This window comes from Balaenoptera acutorostrata, chromosome 12 (genome assembly GCF_949987535.1).
Source record: "Balaenoptera acutorostrata chromosome 12, mBalAcu1.1, whole genome shotgun sequence".
NCBI classification, from domain to species: domain Eukaryota; kingdom Metazoa; phylum Chordata; class Mammalia; order Artiodactyla; family Balaenopteridae; genus Balaenoptera; species Balaenoptera acutorostrata.
In genome coordinates this window covers 64,046,586-64,073,856 of record NC_080075.1, presented here as the reverse complement: position 1 = coordinate 64,073,856, position 27,271 = coordinate 64,046,586, and the positions used below count along the sequence as shown (strand labels likewise).

General features: G+C 37.8%; 2 protein-coding genes across 4 annotated transcripts in view; one reads left to right on the top strand and one right to left on the bottom strand.

Annotated features, from left to right (window-relative positions):
- The window catches only part of CEBPZOS (CEBPZ opposite strand), a 41,821-nt gene extending 34,428 nt beyond the window's left edge, over positions 1-7,393 (top strand). For 2 of the 3 annotated variants that reach the window (XM_057557967.1, XM_028162438.2), the window contains exons 5-8: positions 3,567-3,682; positions 4,750-4,794; positions 5,443-5,527; positions 6,790-7,393. In XM_057557967.1, the coding sequence (XP_057413950.1) occupies positions 3,567-3,682; positions 4,750-4,794; positions 5,443-5,525 (244 nt within the window). In that variant the 3' untranslated portion in view covers positions 5,526-5,527; positions 6,790-7,393. Of the gene's footprint in view, positions 1-450; positions 516-3,566; positions 3,683-4,749; positions 4,795-5,442; positions 5,528-6,789 lie in introns of those variants that run through there. The other variant, XM_057557968.1, reaches the window with a different exon arrangement.
- CEBPZ (CCAAT enhancer binding protein zeta) lies at positions 5,367-27,257 on the bottom strand. The gene is made up of 16 exons (XM_007167157.3): positions 27,059-27,257; positions 22,418-23,907; positions 17,686-17,917; positions 16,944-17,133; positions 15,434-15,522; positions 13,071-13,124; positions 12,424-12,526; positions 12,246-12,314; positions 10,660-10,726; positions 9,459-9,559; positions 8,944-9,001; positions 8,449-8,633; positions 7,954-8,043; positions 6,470-6,531; positions 6,287-6,368; positions 5,367-5,703 (listed from the first exon to the last, which is right to left on the bottom strand). Exons 1-16 carry the CDS (start codon positions 27,212-27,214, stop codon positions 5,567-5,569), a joined length of 3,165 nt encoding a protein of 1,054 aa, XP_007167219.1. The 5' UTR covers positions 27,215-27,257; the 3' UTR covers positions 5,367-5,566.
- Positions 27,258-27,271: the final 14 nt, after the last annotated feature.

Sequence of the window (27,271 nt, the reverse complement as noted above, 5' to 3'; positions counted from 1 at the left end):
CATTCCCCGCTTTTCCTCCTCTTATTTAGTAGGCAGTACAGGCAGTGACTCTCAAGTTTTGATTTACGAACGAATTGTTTAGGGATCTGGCTAAAATGTAGATTCTGACTCAGTACGTCTGCAGTTCTAACAAGCTCCCAAGTGATGCCAATGTTGCTGATGCCACTTTGTTGAAGGGTGTAGAAAAATGATTGAGCACAGGCTTTCCAGTCAGTGCCCTGGGTTCAAATCCAAGTTCTGGCTCTTACTAGCTGTTTAATTGTGGGCAGGGTTAAACTCTCACCTTCTCTGTAAAATGAGATACTCATAGCACCTATCATGACACAAAGTTGTTGGGAGGATTAAATAAAACAACGCAAGCAGCCTGCAGTCAGGGTAGACTTTTAGTGAGAGAACAGTAAAGGGTGATTACGGTGTGTGGCGGGGCCAACCCCGGGAGGGGCGGGGCCAACCCCGGGAGGGGCGGGGCTCTGCCAGCCCTTGAGCATGCGCAGTCCGGCGAGTACGCGCCTCAGGTAAGGCTCGCGTGTGGGTCTCTCGCTCAGCCGCCTCCCTTGGCAGCTCTTCAGAGCGGGGAGCAGAGCAGGCTTTTGGGGGGACCTCGGCGGAGTTCTGGGGGCGATACAAAGAACACTCGGTGTCACTGTATCCATCCGCCGGAGGGGCGCCGGCCCGGCCCGAGTGTTTCCGGGTCGCTCAGTGACCTTGGCGCGGCACCGGGGCAGTGCTGCTTGCGCTGCGCGTGTGTCGGCGCCTGGCTGGGAGCCCAGGGTGGGGGGGGGGGGGTGTTGGGGAGGGGTGGAGAAGCCGGGTGTGTGGGGGAACCGGGGGAGCTGGGGAGCTGGCTGGAGCCGGGGCACCGGAGATGCGGAGGCCGCGAGGGGCTGAGGATCGCGGGTAGCCGGCCCGAGGCCCCTCTCGGAGGCGTCGCTGGTTGCTTGGCGCTTGACCGTGGGAACCTGGAAAAAGTGCCCTTGTTAATTGAACCCGGGGTCGTAGCAGGGAGACCTTGTCCCACATCTGGAGTGTGAGGAAAGACCTTGCTGTTTGAAATGTTGTCTGGAGATGCTGAGACGCGTCGATTTCCAGCTTTGGTGCATAGACGAGGGGTTTTCGGACGCAACATTGCACATTTGTCTTAAGCTTGTGCACCCTAAGTCAGCTTCTCAGCCCAGTGTGATGTAACCTCATGACACACAGCCCTGCTTTTCTTCGAGCCCATCAGGGGACTGCTTTATTTTGAACTTCACCTGAGTTCCCTCCTTCTCCAAAATCTTGTCTAGTCTTACTCGGCCTCTGCCCGTTAGTAACCTGTCGTGGATGGCTATGCCTTTGGTGGTCTTTATCAAATGGGTTTTGTCAGTCATTATAAACACCTTTTCTGAAGTTGAGGGACATGGAATGTAAAATGTATGTATATCCGTTTTTAAGAAAGGTAAATGCTTTACTATACAGTTATTTGGACTTTGTTTTTTGAAACTTTATCCTCGCTCCCAACAAAACAAAACAAAATTCTACTTGGAGTCCTTACACTGTGGATCTGGCTGCAGGCAGGCTTGGTTTTGTTTTGTTTTTCACCCTTTGAACATCAAAAATAACCCCAAGAGAGCTCCCTGTACTGATCATGGCTTATTTCCTGTCAGTTATGTACAGCATAGTAGTAGACAGAGCAAAACAAGTCTCCCACTCCCTCACCGCCTCTTGGTTATGTGTCAGTTCTTTTTTAACTCCCTCCACTTCATTTCTCTTAGGTAAGAATAATAAAGTTTTAATCTTTTAGTCCCCAGGGTGATCACATTATCAAAATGAGAGAAGGGAATCTGGGGGCTGGGGGAGAGGGAGAGCTGGTTACAATATTAGTAGGATAATCCTACCAAAGTAGGGTATTTAATTACGCCCAGCCTTAGACATTGCAAAAAGGAGTTAAAATTGAATGGAATGAGCCCGAGAGCTGGGGCTGTAGAGTATTAGAGAGGAGGTGCCACCTCACACGGAGAACGGAAGAGTGTTACAGAGCATACACAGGACAGTGTTGAAACCCTGAGTTGAAAAACCACTGGTTCTCCTGTCCTTCCTGACTTTGAGGCAGAGTAAAAACTTGGGTTTAGCTGCTTCCCTGGTGGTCTAGTGGTTGAGACTCCGCACTTCCACTACAGGGGACGTGGGTTCAGTCCCTGGTTGGGGAACTAAGATCCCCGTATACCACTGGGCACAGACAAAAGAAACAAAACAAAAAATAAAACCACTTGGGTTTACATTTCATATACTCAGTAAGTCATATATGCTATTTTCTTCACTTGTTATACCGCCCTTTCCTTGTTAGCTTTTGCTTTAGTGAAAGAGAATAAAGACTTAAGCCCTTCCTTCTGACTGGCTTTTATTTATTTATTTTTTTTTTAAATTAGAAGACTATCCTTTATTTATTTATTTATTTTTGCTGTGTTGGGTCTTCGGTTCGTGCGAGGGCTTTCTCCAGTTGCGGCAAGCGGGGACCACTCCTCACTGCGGTGTGGGGACCGCTCTTCATCGCGGTGCGCGGGCCTCTCTCCATCGCGGCCCCTCCCGTTGCGGGGCACAGGCTCCAGACGCGCAGGCTCAGCAATTGTGGCTCACGGGCCCAGCTGCTCCGTGGCATGTGGGATCTTCCCAGACCAGGGCTCGAACCCGTGTCCCCTGCATTAGCAGGCAGATTCTCAACCACTGCGCCACCAGGGAAGCCCCTGGCTTTTATTTTAATTACAGGAAGAGAATCAAGATTTGAAGTCTAGTTTTGCCACTTACTGGGTGATGGTGGTCAGTGTTCCCCTCACGTGGTCCAGAGGCCTCGTGTATAAAAGTCACTTGGAGTTGCCTGCAAAAGGGCAGATTACTGGTTCTGCCCTTACTGGCACCAACCCTAGAGTTGCTGAATCAGAACCTGGGGATTGGGGAATTGCCTGCTGAGGCCCAAGAATGTGCATTTCTAACAAGCCCTTTGGGTGATGTGATTAGTTTGATAAAACTTAGAATAGCAGTTCCTCAGGAACAAGAACCAGTTTATTGCTCAACTTTATATAAAATGCCCAGAACTGTGGCACATAGTTCAGTATGTTGTATAAATAAAACTTCTAGCTATAAAACATGTACAACGACTTGCAGAATAACCTTACTTTTGTAGGGTACTTCATAAAGAACTTCACATTTGTGCCCATTAGATCATATCTTATTTAATTCCTAGTTCAGCTAAAAAAATGTTTTACCCTAACTCCCACCATTTTATATTCTTAGGCAATTTAAAAATCTCAGTTCCATAAACTGTTAGTTCCTTTCACAATGCCTTGCATTTTGTCTCCGCTCTGTGCTTTCTCCAGTCATGTCTTTGGTTCACTTGTGCCCCTTAGGCATGGAGGTTGAAAACTAGGAAAGTGAGACATGTCTAATACAACTAAGGATACGGTAACTTTAGGGTTTTATTCCTATATAATCATTCAAACTATGGGAATGAATTGGAGTTATTTTTATAGAAGTGGTACTAAGTTTGTATATGCTTATTCAGGTTTACATTTATTTGTTATTGTTAAACTTAGGATGGCCCGTACTATGGATCCACTGGCAAAGAAGATCTTTAAAGGAGTTTTAGTAGCTGAACTTGCGGGCATTTTTGGAGCATATTTTTTGTTTAAAAAGATGAACACAAGCCAAGGTAATCATAATTCAGAAATTAGTGTTTTGTAGGGGGTGTACAGTTTGCTAATGCATTTTAGGTTAAATGGCTTCTTTAGAGAAACTGCCTTTTCAGATTCAGTGTATTGATATTAGCCATTTTATGGGCACAAGGGGAAGAACCTAGGTGTTATTATAGAATAAATGACTTTTCTTCCTAAAAAAAAAAAATTTACTGTTTGTGGACTAGGGAAAATGTTTCATACTTCCATGGATTTTACTAATGGGGGGCATAGAGCAGTGTCCTTAGTCTGGCTTAGTTTGGGAGCACAGATGGAAAAAAATCCAGCCTGTCCATTACACATCATTGTTTGGTAAGACTGAAAAAGCAAGAGGTAACATAGCTGAATTGTCAAGTAACCAGTTTCTCAAGCTAGCAGAGTGCTTCCTCTGCATCAATACTAGCCACTAAAAGCCTTTCCCATGCCACTGGCCATCACCAAAAGTGCTTTGTCATTTTGTGGGGGAAATTTTATATTAGCGCCCTCAACTTTTAAAATCAGGAAGTGCTACTTTCTCTTTCCCTAAAGCAGGGAATAGTAGTCCTGGGGTGGTGGCCATCTTTGAAACTTGTCATTTGCCTTCTTAAAGGACGGAAGGGTATAAAAGAAAACATCCAAACGGTATTTAAAAGCAAAGTAAAGTTTAAGATCACTTCAAAAATTGGGTGTAGTGAAGTCTTATGTCTAATTCTCTAACAAGGTAAAATGGCATCCATAAAAACAATTTATAAAATTACACAAGGGAATTTCACATTAACACTGAAAATTTGCTTTTAAATACCGTTTCAAAATAAATTACATCATATATATAGGCCAAGTTTTAAAAACTCCAAAATAACTAGGGAAGGCTACATAAAAGGTTTAAGTGCAATTTACACCCTATTTAAAAAGATACAGTTCCTGGATTACCAAGAAGGACTTTTAACACAAATTTCTAATTTATAGGATTCCTATCTTATAGACCCTAAAGCTAGCACTAAGTTATGGCTCCATGTGTTAAAACAATGAATTTCTAATCATGCCTAATTTTAAGACTTTTCATTAGATTTCAGGCAAACAATGAGCAAGAAATTCCCTTTCATCTTGGAAGGTATGTTTTTCCTTATTAAGTGAAATTAAGAGTACAAAACAACCTTTTCAGGTAACCTTTATAAATTGTTTCTTTATGACCAATTAAGGGCTAAATGACTTTAATTTTGTGATGCCAATTTCCAAAAATACTGTTCATTTCTATTTTCACTCCTTCTGAGAACACAGTGGAGAAAATTCTCATCCCAGTTAGCCAATGGGTTAATCCAGCTAATGGGCTGGATTCTTAATTCTTCCAGTGGGTTAAGAATGTAGACTTTGGAATGAGACATATCTGAGTGTGACGGAATCAAATCCACAGCTTTAAACTTAAAGCCAATCTCTGATTTTCGAACTTCTTGGAGCTTTTTCTTTCTCCGTCAAGTAGAGATAATAATGCCTATCTCATGAATTGTTGTAAGGATTAAACAAGATAACATTATGTAATTACTTCACACAGTATCTGGTATAAAGTAACGCTTAGTAAATAGTGTTCATTACAATGATTAGCAGAGATTCTAGAGCTTATACACAACACATGTATCCTATTGTCATCCTTTTCATTTTACCATGTAGAAATAAGGGGAAAAAAGCTTGATTTTTTTCTCAATATAGTTTAATTTTAACACTTTTACATGATTTCATAAATGACAGCTATTTCTATTTATAGTTTATTACAAATCCATTGAACACTCTGGAATGTATGGAATCAGAGAGCAAGATCAAGAAAAATGGCTGAACAGCAAAAATTAGGAGTAAGTAGAATTTTAACTTGTAATTTACTTAGAAAACACTCATTTTCTTTGCTTTTTAATTTTCTGAGTGGTTTTTGGCCTCTTTCTAAAATTTTTCTTCCTCTTGATGATGCTTTTCACATCTCTGTTGTGTAACCAGTCATCACGTTCAGCCTCCCACCTAAGCTGTTTGAGACCTTTGAGGAGGGAGAAAAAAGATAAGCACATTGTAGACTCTTGGAGGCCCCACCAAACATCCTAACAGGAACGTCCAGTCTGCCATGACCTACAGTCATTTCCCATCCACTGCACAAACCCCTCCTTGGTTGTTGCTTTCCTTCCATATTTATCGTCAGAGATTTACTGTTTACAGCAAAGGAACAAATGCTCTAAAGATTTTATTTCCCCTGAACACTTACTGGTGAAAGAAGAGCAGCCAGTAACTATCAATATCAGAAATAATTAAAATGACTATAAAGTATTTATAAAGTTACTTAGCAAATTCATACTATATAAAAATAGCCTGCCTCCATTAAAAAAAAAAAGTAACTTTTGTAGGCTGTAGTCTTTTTTCCTGTAGTATAAATACTTTTTAATTCCATGTGCTCTGCAGACAGAGGTGAAAAAGCCATTCTTTTCAGGTTGTAAGGAACCATTTATCCCTTCTTATTATAAAAAGGTCCTCCAAAAATATTCAGATTTTCAGAAATTCTAAGTTAAAGCCGAAGTTAGTTAACCTAATTCGAAGTTAAAACCTAAATAAAAATTCAAGTTACTTACTTGCATTATCTTTGTTAGCCATGGCATTCATGCCAATGTTATCAAACTTGGATCCCATATTTTCATCCAACAGGTGGCCAAACTTTAAAAGAAAAAAAGGGGGGGGTATGCACATATTAGAAAACTTAAAAAACAATGTATCAATAGAATAGCTAACTGCTTAAAGCAGTACATTAGCCTTACCTCTTCAGCAGATACAAATAGGTTGGAGTCATTGAAATTTCTTTTCTTTTTTTTTCTTGGTCCTTAAAAAAAAGTATAAGTCTAGATTATTAAATTGTAAATCCAATGATTTTGGATAAATACAATCTTCAACGTAGTTTTGTTAAAAAATATGTATATTTGGGTTAAAACATACAATTACAATTATCTTCTAGTATCATTAGGTATATGGCATTTAAAGACAGAAAAATAACTTAAAAGTTAGTATAAAGTTTTTTTTTTTTAAAGTTAATATCCTAATAGGACTGTTGAGGTGACAACAGTGTCTTCTTGTCTTTCAGATTTGACCATCAATCAAAGTTTGCCCTATTTCGTAGTATCAGGCAAGATTAAAATTCCAAAGTTGACATGGATGGATTTTAGACTAAGTGTAAACTCTAATTAAGTCAGAGGTTTTGTTCTTTGGACTGTGAAGAAATTGATGGTTTGTTTATTATGTGATAAATGGAGTTTTGTTTACTACTCAAAATAAACCTGTTCTTTAAAAAAAACTCCCCTGTAATTCTAAACATATAAACCTTTCAAAATAGATAAGATAATAAAGTATCTATTTTTAATATTTATTACATTTTTTCTTTTCCATTATAGTTTATTACAAGATATTTGAATATAGTACCCTGCGCTATACAGTAGGGACCTTGTTTATCCAATTTATCCCCCTTTCCTTTGCCCTTTGGTACCACAAGTTTTTCTTCTATGCCTGTGAGTCTGTTTCTGTTTTGTAAATAAGTTCATTAATGTTTATTACATTTTAACTCACACTGTCTAAAACTATTAACTAAAAATATTGCTTTTATCCATTTTCACTTTACCTGAAACAATACTTAAAACTCTACATCAATGTCTCTACTAGAGCCACTTTGAAATAAAATTCGTCATAAAATATTTATCGTGCTTTCTACATTTTTATCAAAAACTTACTTAATTTTGTCACCTGATATAGTACTTTTTTCCTTTTATTAGCACCGTAGAAGTTACACTAAAAGACATAATCTGTTATCATATACTTAAAAAATTCCTATCTGTTTTATATATTTTTGAGGTTATAATCATTTTGTCATGGCAGCAAAATGGCAGATCTCATTAAAAAAGGAAAATGAAGTTAATAAAGAGCATGGGTTTTTAGATGGGTCAAATGGGAAGGATAAGAGTTGATAGAGAAAAGGAAAAAGGCAACAGGTGTCTATGGAAAATCCAGGGCTTATGTAGTATTGAATGGTTTAAACATGAATGAAATGATGATCTAGAGCTATTTAAATGAGAGGAGTGAATTTGGGAAGGAAAAATAATTGAAGGTGGATGTGAGAAACAACATTTTTCATATATTAAAAATACGTTTAAGACTTCTTATCCATTAGAAAAGTTAATTTCCCAAAATGATAATGAACAATAGCTTTCCCATGCTCATTGCTTAGGTTTAAAAGAGACTCAATACATTTTCTTACCTTGAAATGACCCAGCAAAGTCAAAATCATTTGCACCTTTTCTCTTGCTTTTCTTACTATTGACTTTGAAGCTGACATCATCATCAAGTTCTGTTACCAAAAGAAACCCCGCTGTTATTAAACAATTTAAGAAAACAGTAGAACTGCTATAGGGCTATGATGATGAATATTGATTAACTTTTAAAAACTACAAATTACCATTACCAACATTTTAAAAAGGCAGTATAACAGCTCGACAGGTATAGCACAGACAGCCTCATTGCTGATTAAAATAAAAGCCCAAAACAGAAACTGAACTGCTGAAAAAACAACAACAAAAAAACCCTTCAGTTTCAAATGAGAGGAGAAAAAAGAAAAGGTCCTCTTTAAATTTCTGTCTGATCTGAGTATTAATCTGAATACAGGGTAATATTAAAAAACCTTCAACAGAAAAACTAGCCTATGCTGAGGAAGAAAGCTCCAGTTTGTTTCTGTCTTATGTTTTAAAAAGTTTACCTGGAATGCCCTCATTTTCATCGAACACATCCATGAATGTTCCTCCATCTTCCTCAATTTCACTAAATTCTTCATTCATACTTCCTAAGGAAACTTCATCATCATCCAAATTACCAAGGTCCTCATCTTCTGAATCTTCATCTTCTAAGTCATCCTTAGCTCCTTTTGCTTTCTTCTTCATGTTGCTGAAGAAAAACAACAACTTGAAATGTAAAAGAGGACTTTGTTTTCTCAAGTATGTTTTGGTGACCAGCAGGGCATTAGGCTGTTAACAGAATTCAAAGGAGAGTTACAGATGGCTCAGAGCCTTTATTTAATATACTAACGGGCATTATAAAGGTCCAAAATGAAAGTACTGTGTCCACTTCCCAAACTTCCTTCAATACCTAATACCTTTCTCCTATACAACACACAGTCCTGTGCTCCACTGTTCCGAGGGACAATAATTTGAGAAATGCTGGGAAAAGTTAAAAAAATTGAAGAAAAGTATTTTACCTAGCAAAGTCAAGGTCATCCTTTCCAGAGGTGAAACAATTATCTTCTTCAAACGTGTCTGCCAGAGAACAATATACAAACTGTGAGATGTAGCAAGGAATAACAAAGTTGACATGTCTTAACATTTGAATCAATCAACACATCATGATTTGGCTGTTCATGATAAGTAAACACCAAAATGATATACATCTGACACTGCTGGTGTTTTATTAATCTACACAAACCCATGAATATGCTGACCTTATTAAATCCCTAAACTAAATGTGTTCCAGTTAACTTTAGCTTCTTTCTACAGTTCTTTTATGGAAAGAGGGAAAATATCAAATAAAACAATATTTAGCAATTGCAGACCTTTTTACTCCATTAGAACTATTTATGTGCTTATTTTTAGTAGGTGTAATATGATATGCAACATGTGAGCTCAATGTAAGCTTATCTAATTTCCCTTTTTATTTTCAGTCTAAATTCCAATAAAATTTTTCTAACTCTGTGGATTATAAAGGTAAACAAATTACCAATCATCTTTTCAAATTCCTCATCATCCACATCTTCTATACTTTCTTCATCTTCATTCCGTTTTTGTTTCACTTTAACACTAGCAACTTTTTTATAATACCTAAAATAAAATGCATGTTATATATTTGATAATTTTATCATAGGGCCCATTTTACTATAATCAAAGCACCTATGGCCAGTGTCACAAACAAGTGAAAAGCTGTTAACTCAGCTGCTTTAGGCTTGGTTCTTCATAAAAACACCTTAACTCATCTTAATTAAATGGCATAGTAAAAGGTTGTTTTAGCATCAACACAATTGAAATGATAACAAGTATTCGAATATTAGAAACTGTGGCTCTAAATGACCTGTAATCACAATATTTTATCAGTTAGACTTTTTCTTCTATCAGGGTACAGTGAAACTTAGCATTTTGCAGATGGGATCATAGCCTCAAAATTCTTTACACAAAAAATTTTTTAAAAAAGCAAACCAGGGACTTCCCTGGTGGCGCAGTGGTTGGGAATCCGCCTTCCAATGCAGGGGACAGGGATTCAAGCCCTGGTCCGGGAATATCCCACATGTCGCAGAGGAACTAAGCCCGTGCGCCACAACTACTGAGCCCGCGCACCTAGAGCCTGTGCTCTGCAATGAGAAGCCCGCGCACCGCAACGAAGAGTAGCCCCCGCTCGCCGCAACTAGAGAAAGCCCGCGCACAGCAACAAAGATCCAGTGCTGCCAAAAAAAAAAAAAGGAGCAAACCAAATCGAACCCAATTACCCAATCAACCAGATAAGATAATAGTTCCTTTACTATTACAATGCATTAGTTTTAATACTAGTAGGTTTAGGACTTATCTCCATAGTAGTGTGGTGAATTTTGCTAATTCTACTCAGAGCCATGTTTTGGACAAATAACTCATGAGTTACAGATTTAAGCCTGTAAGAAAATTACTAGAGTAAAAAAATTTTTCTCAAAGTCAAGGTTCTTAAAACAAAATTTATGCTAAATTATTAAAAACAAAACCCTCAAATTTACTTGTTTTAGTTTCATTTAGATATCTTAACGTTAGCAAAATGACATTTCTAAACTCCCCTCACAAAAATGGATTGACATATCCTTTGCCCTTTTCAAGATAGGCCTATGTTAACAAAGCATTTATGGAATCTAAAAATTTAAAATTTAACAGTTCTCCAAATGAAACAGTATTAAATATATTACCTGTAGAAAAATACTTCATCCACTGGTATTTGGCTTTCTTCTTTTGCAAGGAACTCCTTACTGTTAACTAGGAAAACAAGTTAAAAATTTTATTTAAGTAATTCTTTTTATATTATTCAAGCTCTTAAGACTAAATACAGAATACCTATAATTCTTTAGAATCTCAAAGATTCTAAAGTCTCATAATGTGAGGAAGTTGGACAGAAGGCATCTTATAAATTTATTTATTTATTTATTGGCTGTGTTGGGTCTTCATTGCTATGCATAGGCTTTCTCTAGATACGGCGAAAAGGGGCTACTCTTCATTGCGGTGCTTCTCTTGTTGCGGAGCACGGGCTCTAGGCATGCAGCCTTCAGCAGTTGTGGCACACAGACTCAGCAGTTGTGGCTCACGGGCTCTAGAGCGCAGGCTCAGTAGTTGTGGCGCACAGACTTAGTTGCTCTGTGGCATGTGGGATCTTCCCGGACCAGGGCTTGAACCCGTGTCCCCTGCACTGGCAGGCGGATTCTTAACCACTGCACCACCAGGGAAGTCCCTGGACAGAAGGCATCTTATAGTGAGAAGGACAACCTCTGTTGTGTGGAGGAAACCCAACATTTGAAACTTCATCAACTGCAATACAGTTTGTAGCCATCAGTGCGTCACAGTGAAAGAACAGGGTTCTCTTGTCCTCCAGTTGCATCCAGGATCCAAATTTCAAGAGAAACAAAGACTCAAAAAGAGTTCTCTTAATAATCACTTTAAACTTGTCATTTTTCACCTTGGAAAAATGACAACAATGCCTGCCATTCTGGGAATAGGAAGCAAACACAGAAGTATCCACAATTTAACTTAATACCGAGGAAAACTAAGAACCAAGAATAAGGAACTACAATATATTAGTGCTTCCTCATCAGAATAAAAATTTCAGGCTCATCTTGGTTAAAAGGGTATTTGGCTTCTGATTCCAACTCTAACTTTGGGCAAGTCCTTTTATGTCTGGACCTCTGTGATATAAGTCAATTAGAAATTAAATGATTTATAAGTTGTAACTGAACCCTAGGACTGTGAACAAAAAGGAGCTGGGATCTAGTATATAAAGAAATACCTGCTGTGAATACAAGAGCAGAATTAGATCCACAAGATGGGTACTAAATACCTGTTGAAATAAGTTTAAAATGATGCTCTGTGACAAAATCTGTTGTGGGTATTTCCGCCAAGCCCATTAGAGAGCTTAAAACGGTCTGAGCTGTAAAAGGTAATTATATGTGGGCAGTGTCACTGATAAAGCTATAGCTTTACCTATAGATGATACAAGAATGGCAAATGCTAATTGTTGAAGATGGGTGATGGTTATGGGTGGGGTGGGGAGGGTCCATCATATCACTTGTGTATATATGCTTTGGATATGTTTGAAATTTTCTGGAAAAAAAAAAAAGGCCCAATCTCAGTAAACTTGAAAATGCATACCAATCTTGACAACAAAGATGGATAATATCTCTGGTGCTTAGGTTTTATTCTGATAAAGTAGAGCAAAGAATAACACAATTTATGTGTTACTGACTTGTACTGTTGTCAGGTTCAACCGTCCAGGCTTTATACTTACCAGCAAGACTACGAATATCCTTCATAAAATGTTTTCTTTTTGGCTGCATCACAACACTGTCTGTATTTTCTGAAATGTAAAATCAAAACAATGTAATGTAAAACCTAGTTATATATGCTCATGTTGTTTATTGAATATTAACAGTGAAAACCAAAAAATTCATCAAATAGAAGCATACCTTTGCCTTTATGTGGCTTTGGATTTCGGTATACAAATCGATCCAAGAATCTCATTAGTGTGAAATCCTGTAGTGGATCCCCTGAATACTCAACATAATTTCCCTGAAAGGTAGGGAGAGGGAATTAAGAAATTATATATATACATCCAGAGAAAAAACAAGAAGAAAAGCATAAGCATCTATTACATTGCTTCGAAGGCACAAATATGCAATAAAAGACCCTTCAAATATCCCTTTCATGCATGTTATTCTTTTCTTGAAGACATTAAACACACTCATACATATTCTATAATGCACTGCTGATTTTATGAATAGTCAAATAGTATTATGTAGGTTATCTAACCATTAACCAGGAACCAAACCCTGACTGGCAAACATGACAAAAGGGAAAGGGGAGGGCAATCTTTCTTAGGAGCAAAGCCAGGATGTAGTAAATAACTCTTGTGGTTTTGTAATATCCTGTATTTCCATTCATCTCAAAGTGGGAAGAATTATCTGCTGCTCTGTATCAAACAAGTCATTGCTCCTTTACAACAGCAGAAAAATGTACATGATTCTATCTAGTAAACACTGACTAGTTATTGATTATCTAAAACTGGATTACTTATTTTCTTTAATTTCTTGTCTTCTGAATATTTGAGACTTACCTGAAGGATAGTCTTTGCAAAAAGGGCCACAGAGGGATGAAAATGCTCAGAAAGCTAAAAAAAAATGAAATAAGGTCAACTCCTACCACAGTTGCAGATTATTTAAGAAAATCCAAAAAACTGAAACTTAAGCCGATACATCAGAAGAGTGATTCTCAAAGTTTTGGTCTCAGGAACACTTTATATACTTAAAAATCAAGGACCTCAAGAGCTTCCGTAATTTAAGTGGGATATATCTATTGATATTTACCTTATTAGAAATTACAACAGAAAAATGTTAAACACTTATAGTTCATTTTAAATTAACAATAGGGCTTCCCTGGTGGTGCAGTGGTTAAGAATCCGCCTGCCAATGTAGGGGACATGGGTTCGAGCCCTGATCCAAGAAGATCCCACATGCTGTGGAGCAACTAAGCCCGTGCGCCACAACTACTGAGCCTGCGCTCTAGAGCCCATGAGCCACAACTACTGAGCCAGCGTGCTGCAACCACTGAAGCCCGTGCACCTAGAGCCTGTGCTCCACAACAAGACAAGCCACCACAATGAGAAGCCTGCGCACCTCAACAAAGAGTAGCCCCCACTCGCCGCAACTAGAGAAAGCCCGTGCGCAGCAACGAAGACCCAACACAGCCAAAAATTAAATAAACAAATAAATTTTAAAAATAAATAAAATTAACAATAAACATATTACATATTAATATAAATAATGTTTTATGAAAAATAACTTTTTCAGAACAAATTAATATTAGTGATAAAAGTAGCATTATTTTCCAGTTTTGCAAATCTATTTAATGCCTGTTTTAACATAAGACAGTGGATTCTCATATCTGCTTCTGTATTCCATGTTATTTTAGTTTAAGTATATGAAGAAAATCTGGCTTCACACAGATATATAGTTGGAAAAAATAGGATTAACCAATAGTCTTTCACATAATTGTGGGGTTTTTTTCTTTGATACTATACCGAAATTGAAGATTAGTTGCAGTATGGAATCTGAAACCCTATCAATCAGCTTTTGGTACTTGCTACGTAAAATTAACTGGTCTACAGTGAATGGATCTTTTATCCATGCTTGACTTCATAATACTGTGTATTAGTCATATGGAAAATACTGACTTTATGAGTTATGCAATTCTTCCAAATGCTGGTCACATTTCATTCAACATCACAGAAATCACATTGTTAGTATCACCACTCCTTTCAATCAGAAAAGGTACTGAGAAACTGTTAAGCTCAAGATGGTGGTTACAGGAGTTCTAAAATTTTAACCTTTGCTTAAAAGCTTGAACGTTATCATTGACAACACATACTGTCAGCTGTTTTGATTGAAGTAACAGGTTCACGTCATGCATTTTCAAGAAAATATCTCTCAAATACCCAAGTCTGAATGACCAGCCTGTCTGTCAGCCAGCCAGCTAGCTGCATTTCCAACAACTACACAGGCACTTTTCCTTGAGACATGAGACAACCCTCATACTTAGGTCTGCAGCAGAGTGTGTTATGTGTTCTTGTTATATATACACACAGAATATTAGAAAGACATGTATGTACTTTGGGGTCAAGATAATAAAATCAACAATTTTTCCTGCCTCATCATTCTTATGTGATGCTGGCGTTTTTTCCCTTCTGCAAGTATGTGGCAATGAAGAATGTAATGCCCACGAGTGCAGCTTGGTACTACTGTTTGTATTTGTTTTAAGGCACCAGCAGTTTTATCCATCATTTCTTTAATACCATCAGTGCCACTGTCAATAGTGACAAAGGCAAATAATGTCTTGGTATCACTATGAAAGTAGTTGTGACCTTGCAGACTCGCTAACAAGGTGTCAGGGACCCACAGGAGTCTGCATGGGTAGACACTTGCTTTAGCAAAAAAATCATAGAAAGCTTATTAGAAATATGAGTTCCTTTCACACATTTAAAAAGTAACTTTGCTTGCACAAAGTTTTATTATCACAAAACCTTTCAGAGATATCTAAGGCATAAAGCAAAATTTATCCATTTTACAGAGCCATTACATGCAATAGTGTGCTTACAAAAAGCAAAATTTACTTATAGCCATGTATAACATCCTTATTTTTTTTTTTTAACATCCTTATTTTGCAGGCACATTATTTAAGATTTTCTACATGTGAATGTAGAAATGTGTAAATTTAACGTTTTTCAGAGGCAACAGAAATATGGGTTATAAGGCATTACAGCCAGGTGACATACTTCAAATTGCTTTCTTACGCCAATTAATGTCTAAATAACTAAACTCCTGTATTTATCACTTATACGAAAAATGGAAACTTGAAGGTGTTAAATCCATGGGGCAAATATATAGCACAGTTGAATTAAGAGACAATTTGAAATTATTTTACCTTTTTGAGTTCCCAAAGACTTGTATTTTCAGCTCCACAGAACAAAGGGTTTCTACTGAATGGATCATATGTGTTTAACTGTTTGCCACCTGAGAACACAAATATAGTATTTCTCAAATGCTCTATTCCTAGCCCAAGAGGTCACTACACCCACCAGGATCAATGCTGTCACTGACAATTATTAAGTATCAACATTTTTAGTTAGCCAGGCATCCTACCTAGAATAAAAACTCCAAGCCACCAGAATTTATCTTGGTACCTAAGCTAGCATTTGCTATTGAGTAAACCAGGCAGCATATTTATCCCAACTACTAAAAGCTCCCCTTTAGAATTTATCCCTTTTCAAATAGGTACCCATTTCTCGGTCAATTAGGTCATTAAGTGTTAAGATGACAAATGACCTGAAGATGAAACAGGTCTAAATTCTTTTGGAGCTTTAGAGTACACTGAATGTTTGTCATTAAATTATGCCCAGAAGTAAGTCTCACTTGGAACAGGTTTTATATTATCTTCTTCATGTTTTTAGCAACTCCAGATTAGAAAATTTAAAACAAGGAAACTTCAGAACACGCAAGGAACTGTTTACTTCACAATGCACATGCCTGTCATCCTTCTAAAGGATTATTCCCAGTTTAGCCTTCAGGGCAACTGATGGATTCTTTTAAAAACTTCCTGGTGGCTACCATATTTCTCTTTCATACTTCACAAGCAAACTAAAGTTCAGAGAGATGAAATAATTTGACCAAGAGTCCCACAACAAGTTTGAAGAAATGGGTCTGGCACCTTTCTTGATCCTCAAGGCTAGTGTGCTTTTCTTTACAGCCTCAAATGAAAAGCCTGCATTTCTAAGATTTCTTTTGGCTCTAATAGTCTATTAATAGACCTAATTCAGTTTGTGTGTATGGAAAACATAGTTTCTATATCAAGAATGTTTTCAATCCTAAAACATTACTTTAAGGAACTACAGAGGGTAAACATGATGCTTGAACAAAGTAACCACAAGTTCCACACTATTCACAATATGTAACCAAATACTTTTGTTTGTAAAGCAAACTTCGTGTACACATATGTGTTGTTTTCATATATGTTCCATGCAGGAGGCCTTTACATGTACAGATAAAGATCAAGAAACTAAAACTCATTCAAAAGTATAAACTTATTACACTTACAGCTGAAGGAAAAGAGATCTACTGTGCATCTAACATGGCCACAGTTTTCTCACTAAATCTTCACAGCTCCAAAAGGTATCTGCTTTAATTTCTAAGATTTAAATTATTTTAAAAGATGTATTTATTATCTGTAGTACTGTTCATAAGTAAGTCAATGATTCATTATATTAAAAATTTACTTCTAGGATCCTAATTATATCTGGTTATGAGTGCTCCCATCTAAAATAAAGCAATATTGAGGACTTCTAAAATGGTATAATATTAATTTCTATTAAGATTAAAGGGGAATCCAGTTCCTCGGTTTAAAAATTCAAGAAAATAATTTAATTTAAGAAACTCACCTTTCAAATTATCAAAGTGCACCCAAGAAGCAGACTCTAACTTTTTGGTTTCCACATGACTTTCAGACACAGTTTCTTCCATCTCAACTTTTTTCATGGTATCTGTATCTGTTTCTTTATCTGCATCAGTGAATTTTTCTGTTTCTTCATCATCTCCTATGTCAATAAAATTTTCTTCCTCATCAGACTCCTAAAAAAAAATGGTTTAATGAATCTGGGTTAATCAACAGGAAGAGTATTCAATTACATGAAGTAGTTTTGAAGAAGATCTGTTTATTGCAATTCTGATGAAACGTGAAAGTTCCATCAATGGAATTTAGAATGAGAGGAGACCACATTCTTATTCCTAAATGTAACAGAGTTAAGTTTTGAGCCAAGAATCCCTGAGACTTTGAAAGCATTCAGCCCTCAAATGAATTGAGCTGTTGTACATAACCCTATGAGGTAGGTGCTATTATGTCCATTTCACAACTGAGGAGATAGGCTTAAGAGATCTATTAGCTCTATAACTGTAACTATCTCATATAATCACATTTTAGGGTAGTTTGTTACGAGTAAAGGGGTGAAGCAACATGCCCACCTAGTAAACTGTACACCTGGGACTAAAATCCAGGTCGGTCTAATTCCAGGACTCACACTCTGCTCCAGAGAACTAAGTTAGTTATTGTCACTGAAGCAAAGAAGAAAAATACCAAATATATTTCAGAACCCACTCGATTTAAAAAGCAATTGTAAAATATACCGGAGGATCATCTAGTTGACTTCTTAAACCTGGTTTTGCTTTAAGGATCTCAGACACGAGATATAAAGCTCCACATATGAATGGCGGCATCTGTTCACACGTAACCTGAAGTAACCTCTTCACAAAAGCCTTCACCCTCCGCAACATGATGTCAGCTTTCAGAGACTTGTAGACAAGGTTAAGAAACATGGCTTGCTTAGAACACAACATTAACCCCGGATCCAGCATCTTCCTGCAAAACAGAAACGAGATTGCGTTTATTCATAAAACATCCCCATACCCAGCAACTACTAGACGCAACTACTAACCTCATCTTAGTCAGGAATAACCTTGCTGCTTATTTTAGAACAAGAGACCATTTCTGCCCTAAGATGTAAGATGGAAGTCAATGACCAGAATAGAAAGAGTGATGATAGTACCAGGGGGAAGAAAAGCCACAGGAGCACGACTTTCTTTCTTGTGTGTGGTTTCTTTTCTCTTTTCCAAGTGGTTTTCTATTCTCTAGACCAACAGGGCACAGCCCTAACAGTATAATTTTTCATATAGATAAATAACTGCGCATGGAAGGCTAATCCAAAACCAAACAGTGAAAACTGACCTATGAAAGCAGTCAACTAGACCAGGGTTCTTATCCTTGCATCACTACCTACTAGCTGGGTGACCAGAGGCTGCCTCCACATGGCTCTAGTGAAGACTGTACATTATAGTAGAAAACTGAACTGTGAGAATCTCTTGTTCAATGTACTACCTGTGTAAATCCTTCCTAGACACTATTCTGTGCCCAGAATGCCATTCTCCAACTGTCTGCATGTCCATAGGTTCCTCTGTTATTCTCTATCTCAGTCCCATGTTTATCTTCTTTATAGTTTAACACATTTTGTTTCCTTTCTCTTTTTTTCCCCCAAAGTCCAATGGAACAGGGACTGTGCCTGTGTTATTCACTGTTGTAACCCCAGTGCCTGGCACTTAATAAGCACTCAATATTTGTTGAATGAGTAAGTGGTTCATTCCATGGCAAGTGCTCGTTCAATGTCTCTCATGACTGAGGATTGCTCACTCTCACTCTAGGAGCACAGTCCACTTTTGGACAACTCATTTTTGCCAGAAAACACCTTCTTTATCCACAGCTGAAATCTGCTCCTGTGTAATTTCCAACCATCAATTTTACTACTGCCTTCTGAAGCAACACAAGCAACAAGAGCAAAAATAAACAAGTGGGACTACATAAAACTAAAAGCCCTCTGCACAACAAAGGAAACCATCAACAAAATGAAAAAGCAACATATGGAATGGAAGAAAATATTTGCAAACCATGTATCTGATAAATGGTTAATATAAAAAATATATAAGGAACCTCATACAATAGCAAAAAACTCCCAAATAATCCAATTTAAAAATGGGCAAAGGACCTGAATAGACGTTTTTCCAAAGAAGACACACAAATGGCCAAAAGGTACGTGAAAAGGCGCTCAATACTACTAATCATCAGGGAAATGGAAATCAAAATCACGTCGAGATATCAACTCACACCTGTTAGGATGGTTATTATAAAAAAGACAGGAGTTAACAAACATTGACAAGAATGTGGAAAAAATGGAACCCTTGTACACTGTTGGTAGGAATATAAATTGCTAAAGCCATTATGGAAAACAGTATGGCAGTTCCTCAACAAATTAAAAATAAAACTATCATATGACCCAGCAATGCCACTTCAGGGCATATATCCAAAGGAAATGAAGTCAGTATCTCAAAGAGCTATCTGCACTCCCACATTCACTGCATTATTCACAATAGCCAAAGTATGGAAACAACCTATGTGTGTGTCAACAGATGAATGGATAATGAAGATGTGGTATATACACACAATGGATTATTATTCAGCCACAAGAAAGAAGGAAGCCCTTTTTGTGACATGTATGAACCTGGAGGACGTTATGCATAGTGAAAAAAGAGAAAGACGACTACTCTAATGTCATGTATATGTAGAAGCTTAAAAAAAAAAATCAAATTCATAGAAACAGGGAACAGATTGGTAGGGGGTGGGGTAATGGGGAGATGTTGGTCAAAGGGTGTAAGCGTTCAGCTGCATGGTGAATATAGTTAATAATACTGTATCGAGTACTTGAAATTTGCTGAGAATACATCTTAGGCATTCTCAATCCCTCCCCCCCGTAGTAACTATGTATGTGAGGTGATCCATGTGTTAATTAACTTGATTATGGTAATCATCACAATGGATACATGTATCAAATCTTCATGTTGTATGCTTTAAATATATACAATTTTATAGGTCAGTAAACTGGTTAAAAAACCCACAACAAAATAACCTAATTATATTTTTACACGACAGCCTTTCAAATACTTGACCATTTACTATAGCTATTATTTGTCCTTCTCTCCCCCAAAGTCTCTCTTCTGCAGGATGCTGAGATATTATCTCATATGATAATTTTTAAATTCTCTCTTTATCCTGTTTGCTGAATCCTAGAGATGCTCCAAATGGTCTGGACCACTAGACATTAGGACACCCAGAATTAATACAATCCTCCAGATAACCACTCCAAAAGTGGAATCAATCCTTTTGTTCTAAGCACTTTTAATTTTTTTCTACTAACACCAGAAATGAAAATATTTAACCTTGCGAGGCATTTTCATATTGCTCACATATCTAGTTTTCCCCATTTGTCAGTTCCACAATTCTAGTACCTACTGATGATATTCTGAGAAAGTCTATGTTATTTATATAATCTTTGCTATTCCACTTTCTCTCTTCTCATTTGAATTTTTCAACATTTCCATCCATTTTGGCACTCATTTTAAATCATAAGTTCCATTATGCATCAAAAGAAAAACTTGAGAATTTAGATGGCTGTTGTCTCCACCATTTGACCCAGAATACGTTCCTGGAGTTTTTGATAAATCACGTTTTTGTAAACCAAATTGCTTCTTCATTTCTTTTATCCCTCAACTAATATCAGGGAATTTTTATTTAAAGGATTTTTAATAAAACCAAGAGAAAATAAATACTTTAAAAAGGCTTAAAAGCCCTTTGAGGGAATCCATCTGTAAGAGCTCTTGGCAAACAGTAATTTAAAGAGTTAGGAATGCACTCCTCAGAGATGTTAGACTGCTGTGTTAAACTCTGACATGTTAAATGGATATCAGAAATATACGTTTTCCAATAGATTCCACACACTTTCGAAAAATTAGAAATTCTTATGACCCTCAAAAGTTACCAAAAAACCTAATCCTGAAACCTCTACATTTTCAGCCTTGGAAGTCTTTCCAAACTAAAAAGCGTTGTTAAGTATTTGTTACTTTATTTTTTAAAAAAATTAAAACATTTCTTTTGGCCACACTGTGCAGCTTGCGGGATTCTTAGTTCCCCAACCAGGGATTGAACCCAGGCTACGGCAGTGAGAGCGTCGAGTTCTAACCACTGGACTGCCAGGGAATTATGGTTACAGTACTTTAAAAGACTGTAGACTCTTAAGAGTTGTGGAAAGGCCTCTGAGATTCTTTTTAGTGTATCAGTGCAATCAGGGCCATGAAACACCATGAACTGCAAGTCAATAGGCCTGGATTTGCCACCTAACTTGGCCTCATACTGTCTGTGTGACCTTGCACAAATTATTGTACCTCACAGGCTGGAGAGCTGTTAAGAGGATTAAATTTAAGAAATGTATGTGAGTAGTAATAATAATAATGATGATGATAATGGTAGCAGCCAGCACTTACAGAGCACTTACTATGTTGTTGGGCATTGTTAAATTCATACCATACACTAACGATGACATGGGTTTACAAATACATTAACTCCTTAATCTTATTAAAATCCCAGTTCTGTCATTTTTTAGCTGTGTAATGTGGGGAAGTTTCGTAATCTTCATAATAACCCTACGGGATAGGTGCTTCCCTTGACATTTTATAGATGAATAAAAGCACAGTAAAATGGGATTGATCATGTTTACCAATATGGTTTTCATGAGGATTAAGTATTTGTCCAAAGTTACACAGCAAGCTAATGGCTGGTGTTCAAATCCAGTTCATGTAGCTTAGGTCCAAGATATTAACCACTATGTTACATTTCTCACAAGACATATGTATGTAAAATTAGAAAAACGAATTAGAAGGAAATACGTAGCTTGTTGGTGTACTTCAACAGTTCCCAAGTGTACAAACTGTTCAAAATATCAGCCCTCAGTGGGTGCACTGCAGGACAGTTGCAAAATTCAGTAAATCTAGTACCAAAGTCTTAATCCCAATATTTAAAAAAAATTCCAAAACTGCAAACCCCAACCCTCCTATCTAAAAACATTCTTGTTTACCATTTGTCCTCCCCAATTTGAACGAAAGTGCCTCTAGAGGTGGGAATTTTGTTCACTGTGCTGTATCCTGAGTTCTGGAATAGTGCCCAGCACATAGTTGACACTCAAAAAATTCTTGTTGAATGAACGACTAAATGGCTGTGTGAAGGACAGGAGGAAAGAAATACAGGACCGAGGATGGGGACTTCTCAAAATAAAAAATAATAAATGACGTATTCAAAACATATAATACAGATGCCCAACAGGGAGCCAAAGATTAAATGACTCAAAGTTGATGAATAGCAAGTTGCTGAGAGGGGCCAAAAATCCTACTTTCTAAGTCTTTCTATTGCCCCACAGAGGGGCACTGCATTATATTAGACCACATTACTTCTCATTCACACACTGGAATAGTAGGTACTTACCGATATAATGCTGCATAATATCGATCTGATATCGTCTGCTGAGAATTCATTACTTGGAAGAGCAACATTAAAGCCTGCACACTGGTATTAAAATTCACAATATGCAGCACTTTGAACAGTGTGTCAACCTGCTCCCTCACTTTGTCATCACCAGTCTGGGCATAGGGATATGCCCTATTCACTCCTGTTAAAAGGGCACTGAGCATTTTTGACTCAATATCTTTTTTCTTGATGCAAGTCCGAAAAAAACAAAAATAAAGAGTTATTAGTTTGTTAGCTAATTCACTTTCTTCATGGGAGAGGGCCATTTGATTTAAAAAGCAAATTGCATAATACTGGGCTTTGGAGCTGATATTTGAGCGGAAAAGCAGTCTTTCTACTTCACTACACACAACTCCTTTCATATTGGGATGTTTACAAAGCAATGTCTCCAACAGATGGGAGGCTTTGGTGGCTATTCTGTTCTGAGGATCTCCCAGTTTATTTACCACGTGCACAAGAAGGGCCTTTTCTTCCTCAGGTTTGTTACAAAGAAGCTCATGAGCCACTACAAGGGCTCGAATTTTGGTGGTTACTAATGAATCATGACTTAAAGTTTCTAAGACTTGCACAAATTCAGCCACTAAGTGTTTCAGCTGGTGTTCAAAATACCATAATATGAGTCTTCTATCTCTTGAGTCCTTGTTGCCACTGGACAACTGTTCTAGTTTGTTGAAAGGATGCTGGCTGAAAATCCGTAGCTTTCGACTGTCTGGCAAAAGGTCTGTAATGAGTAACTCTTTGAAAGTATCCAAAGCCATGAGGCACTGCTGTTTGCTACCCTTCTTTTTAACAAGGTTCAGGAGAGTTTCTACAAACTGGAGTGTGTGAATAGCATCATCCTGAATAAGAAGAATCATGGCTGCCATTCTGTCACCTAGCGTCCCTGATGACACAATTGCCTTCATCCAGGTAGAAGAGGCTCCCTTTTGATTATTTGTCTTATTTTTGAATAAGTTGATTTCATGTTCATACAACTTCTGAGCCAAGGTTTTGTACTTAGACACAACATCCTGAGGCTGGGGTCCCAAAGAGTATTCATTGCTATACTCCAGATCATACCATTTGCCTCCAGACTTAAGTAACAATATCCGTCTCTCAAAAAATTCAAAGATATCCTGTTGCTTATCTCTCTTTGCTTTTGTTATGGCACTGCTGTTCTCATCAGAATGTTGTTCTGGCCTCTTCTTATTTTTCACCTTACTTTCACTTTCTGCTGTATTTTGCTTTTTATTATCTACTTTAGATACTCTTGCTTCTTTTTTGCTGGCTTCTTGTTTTTTAGCTGGTTGATCTTCTTCAATTAAGAAAGCTTTTGCATACTTGGCCAAACTAAGATTTTGAATAAATGCTTCCAATTCACCCTGCTGAAGATCATCAATTGCTCCTTTTTTGCCTCCATCCACCACTTCCTCATTCTCATCCAAAGCAGTCAGCATAAGGTAATCTTGCTGCATAAAAATATAAGTTAAAAATAAATTACAAATCCAACAGTTTAGTTAAAACCTCAAAAGTTAATTTGATATCTATATCCTTGAAATCAATTATCCATAAAATTGAGTTATCACAGTATTGCCTAGGCTCCCACCTACACCCAAAGTACTTACTTGATAGATCAGATTTAAATGTGAAAAATAAAACCATAAAGTAATAGGAGAAAGCACAGCATAATTAAAAAAATAATTCCAGGGACTTCCCTGGTGGCCCAGTGGTTAAGACTTCGCCTTCCAATGCAGGGGGTGCGGGTTCAATCTGCTGGTTGGGGAGCTAAGATCCCACATGCCTTGTGACCAAAAAAAAACCCAAAACCTAAAACAGAAGCAATTTGTGACAAATTCAATAAAGACTTTAAAAATGGTCCGCATCAAAAATAACTTTAAAAAATAAAAATAAAAATAAAATTTTTTAATTAAAAAAATAATTCCAGAGTAGGGAAAAATCTTTCCAAATTTGACATAAAACCCGGGGTCCATAAAGAAAAGAATGGATATATTTATTATTCTCTTACACACAAAACATATACAAAAATTGAAAGACAAATAATAAGCTGGAAAAAACAACTGGCAACTCATATCAAAGTAATTTGGCTTAATATGTAATATAAAAGTTCCTATACATCAGCTAAGGAAGTGACAACCCAACAGAAAGATGTGCAAAGGATATAAACAAACGGTTCATAGAAAAAAAAGTGGTTCTTTAAAAATGTGAAAAGATGCTCAACCTCACTGACATTTAAAGAAGTCCAAATTAGAACCACAATGACACATCTATTTTTTAATCTGCCAGAGAAGCAAAGATAAAATTAAGACAGGTGGTGTTGGGCAAAGGGTGGAGGAAAAGGCACTTTTCTAAATGGCTGATGGAAGTGTAAACTGGCACAACGTCTATGGAGAGCCATTTGTCAACTTCAGTCAAAATACAAGACAAATCCTTTGACCCAGCAGTTCCATTTCTATAAATTTAGGTTATGCATACACTTACAAATGTGGAAAAAGATATATATGTTCAAGGTTATTTACTGAAGCATTATTTAAAATAGCAAAAGATTGACAACTTAAATATCCACAATAAATGGCTAGTTAGATACATTAAGAAAATGATAAAACATAAAACCAAAGACAGAACTTTAATTCTTTTTTTTTTTTTTTTTTAAGTTTTTGGCCGCACCCCACGGCATGTGGGATCTTAGTTCCCCGACCAGGGATCGAACCCACACCTCCTGCATTGGAAGGCAACGTCTTAACCACTGGACCACCGGGGAAGTCCCAGGACAGAACTTTATACTGATGTGGAGGGATTTCTAATAAAACAGTAAGAAAAAAAAGATTTAAAATATTACATAGTATGGTACCTTTTGTGTAAAAAATAACAAACATAGGTGTGTGTGTGTGTGTGTGTGTGTGTGTGTGTGTATCTGCTTGGAAGATATAAAAGACAAAAATAATTGCTTCCTGTAAGGGAAACTGCATGGCTGGAGATAAAAGTGGGAAAGAAGACTTTTCATCCTGTACCCCCCTCCTTTAAACAAAACAAAACAAAGCAAAAACCAAAACAAACCTTTTCATAACATGTGCATATATTACCTACTCAAAAATTAAATACAACCCAAGTACAGAGCAAACTGTGAATCTGCCCCGGTAAGTTGCATTTCTCCTGCCTCTAATCGCTCATCCTCCCCCTTCCCCTCCCCATGTTGCCCAGAAAGTCTAGTCTGAAAACAAAACATATAATAAAAAGCAAAGCTCTGTTACATATTTGCTACAAATCTTCTAAGGTTTCCCATCAAATTCAGAAGATAAGCCCATCCTCTTACCTCTCTGACCTTTTTTTTTTTTTTTAACATCTTTATTGGAGTATAATTGCTTTACAATGTTGTGTTAGTTTCTGCTGTATAACAAAGTGAATCAGCTATACATATATATATCCCCATATCCCCTCCCTCTTGCATCTACCTCCCACCCTCCCTATCCCACCCCTCTAGGTGGTCGCAAAGCACCGAGCTGATCTCCCTGTGCTATGCGGCTGCTTCCCACTAGCTATCTATTTTACGTTTGGTAGTGTATATATGTCCATGCCACTCTCCCACTTTGTCCCAGCTTACCCTTCCCCCTCCCCGTGTCCTCAAGTCCATTCTCTACGTCTGTGTCTTTATTCCTGTCCTGCCCCTAGGTTCATCAGAACCATTTTTTTTTTTTTTTAGATTCCAAATATATGTGTTAGCATATGTTATTTGTTTTTCTCTTTCTGACTTACTTCCCTCTGTATGACAGACTCTAGGTCCATCCACCTCACTACAAATAACTCAATTTCATTTTTTCATGGCTGAGTAACATTCCATTGTATATATGTGCCACATCTTCTTTATCCGTTCATCTGTCGATGGACACTTAGCTTGCTTCCATGTCTGATCGCATTTCTTACTGCTCTCCTCTCACCTCACTTGCACTATTTTTACTGTTCCTGGAACAAAACCAAAAAGGCTCAGTCCTTTCTTTCCTTCAATTTCCTGCTCGAAAACTCAGGGGTGGGTCCCCCGATCACCTCGTTTAAAACTGTAACGCCTCGCCCATTTATTATCCTCCCTCCTCGTTTTAATCTTCTCCGCTCAGCGTCTGATATACAATGTATTCCAAAGTTTGGTTACTGTTTCTTTGCCTTAATTAGGATGTAAATTCCAAGAGCGCAGAGAGCTTCTTGGGCGTAAACTGAGCGTGTGGGTGTACTTTGTGAGAACATAAGTTAAATTCCAGTACCACTGGGGCTCCAAACACTGATACCACGAGGTCAGGACCAAAAAAAAAAAAGTCAGTCCTCTCCGACCTGATAGAGTGCCAGTTATACTACGTCAATAAAATGAGATGACACCTACATCCTAAGAAAAGACACGGCATAAAAACGTTCAATTCTAAACGACTTTTCTCTTGCAAAGAGCAATGGGAAAGAAGTGCGGGAAGCGCACCGAGCACATTTCGAAACTGGGATCTGGGTCCACGACGCCCTCCCACTCTGCAGCTCGGGGGCTGCCGGGCCACTTGCCCCCGCCACTCGCGGGACCACTCCACGCGCCTGTGTTTCCCTTCTCTTGGAGTCCAAGGCCATTACCTTGGTGCCCCCGAGCCGTAACACCTCCTGCAGGGAGAACCCATCGTCGGCCTCATCGGTAGCATCCTCGTCGTCTTCGTCCGGATCTTCCACCGCTTCCTCCGGGAGCCAGGGCCGCTTGGCGTGGAACTCCAAAGGTTTCTTAGCGGCCGCCATGGCAAGCAACGCTCACGCACACGGCCCAAAGCTTCCTTCCGCTTGGCCGGGTGACGT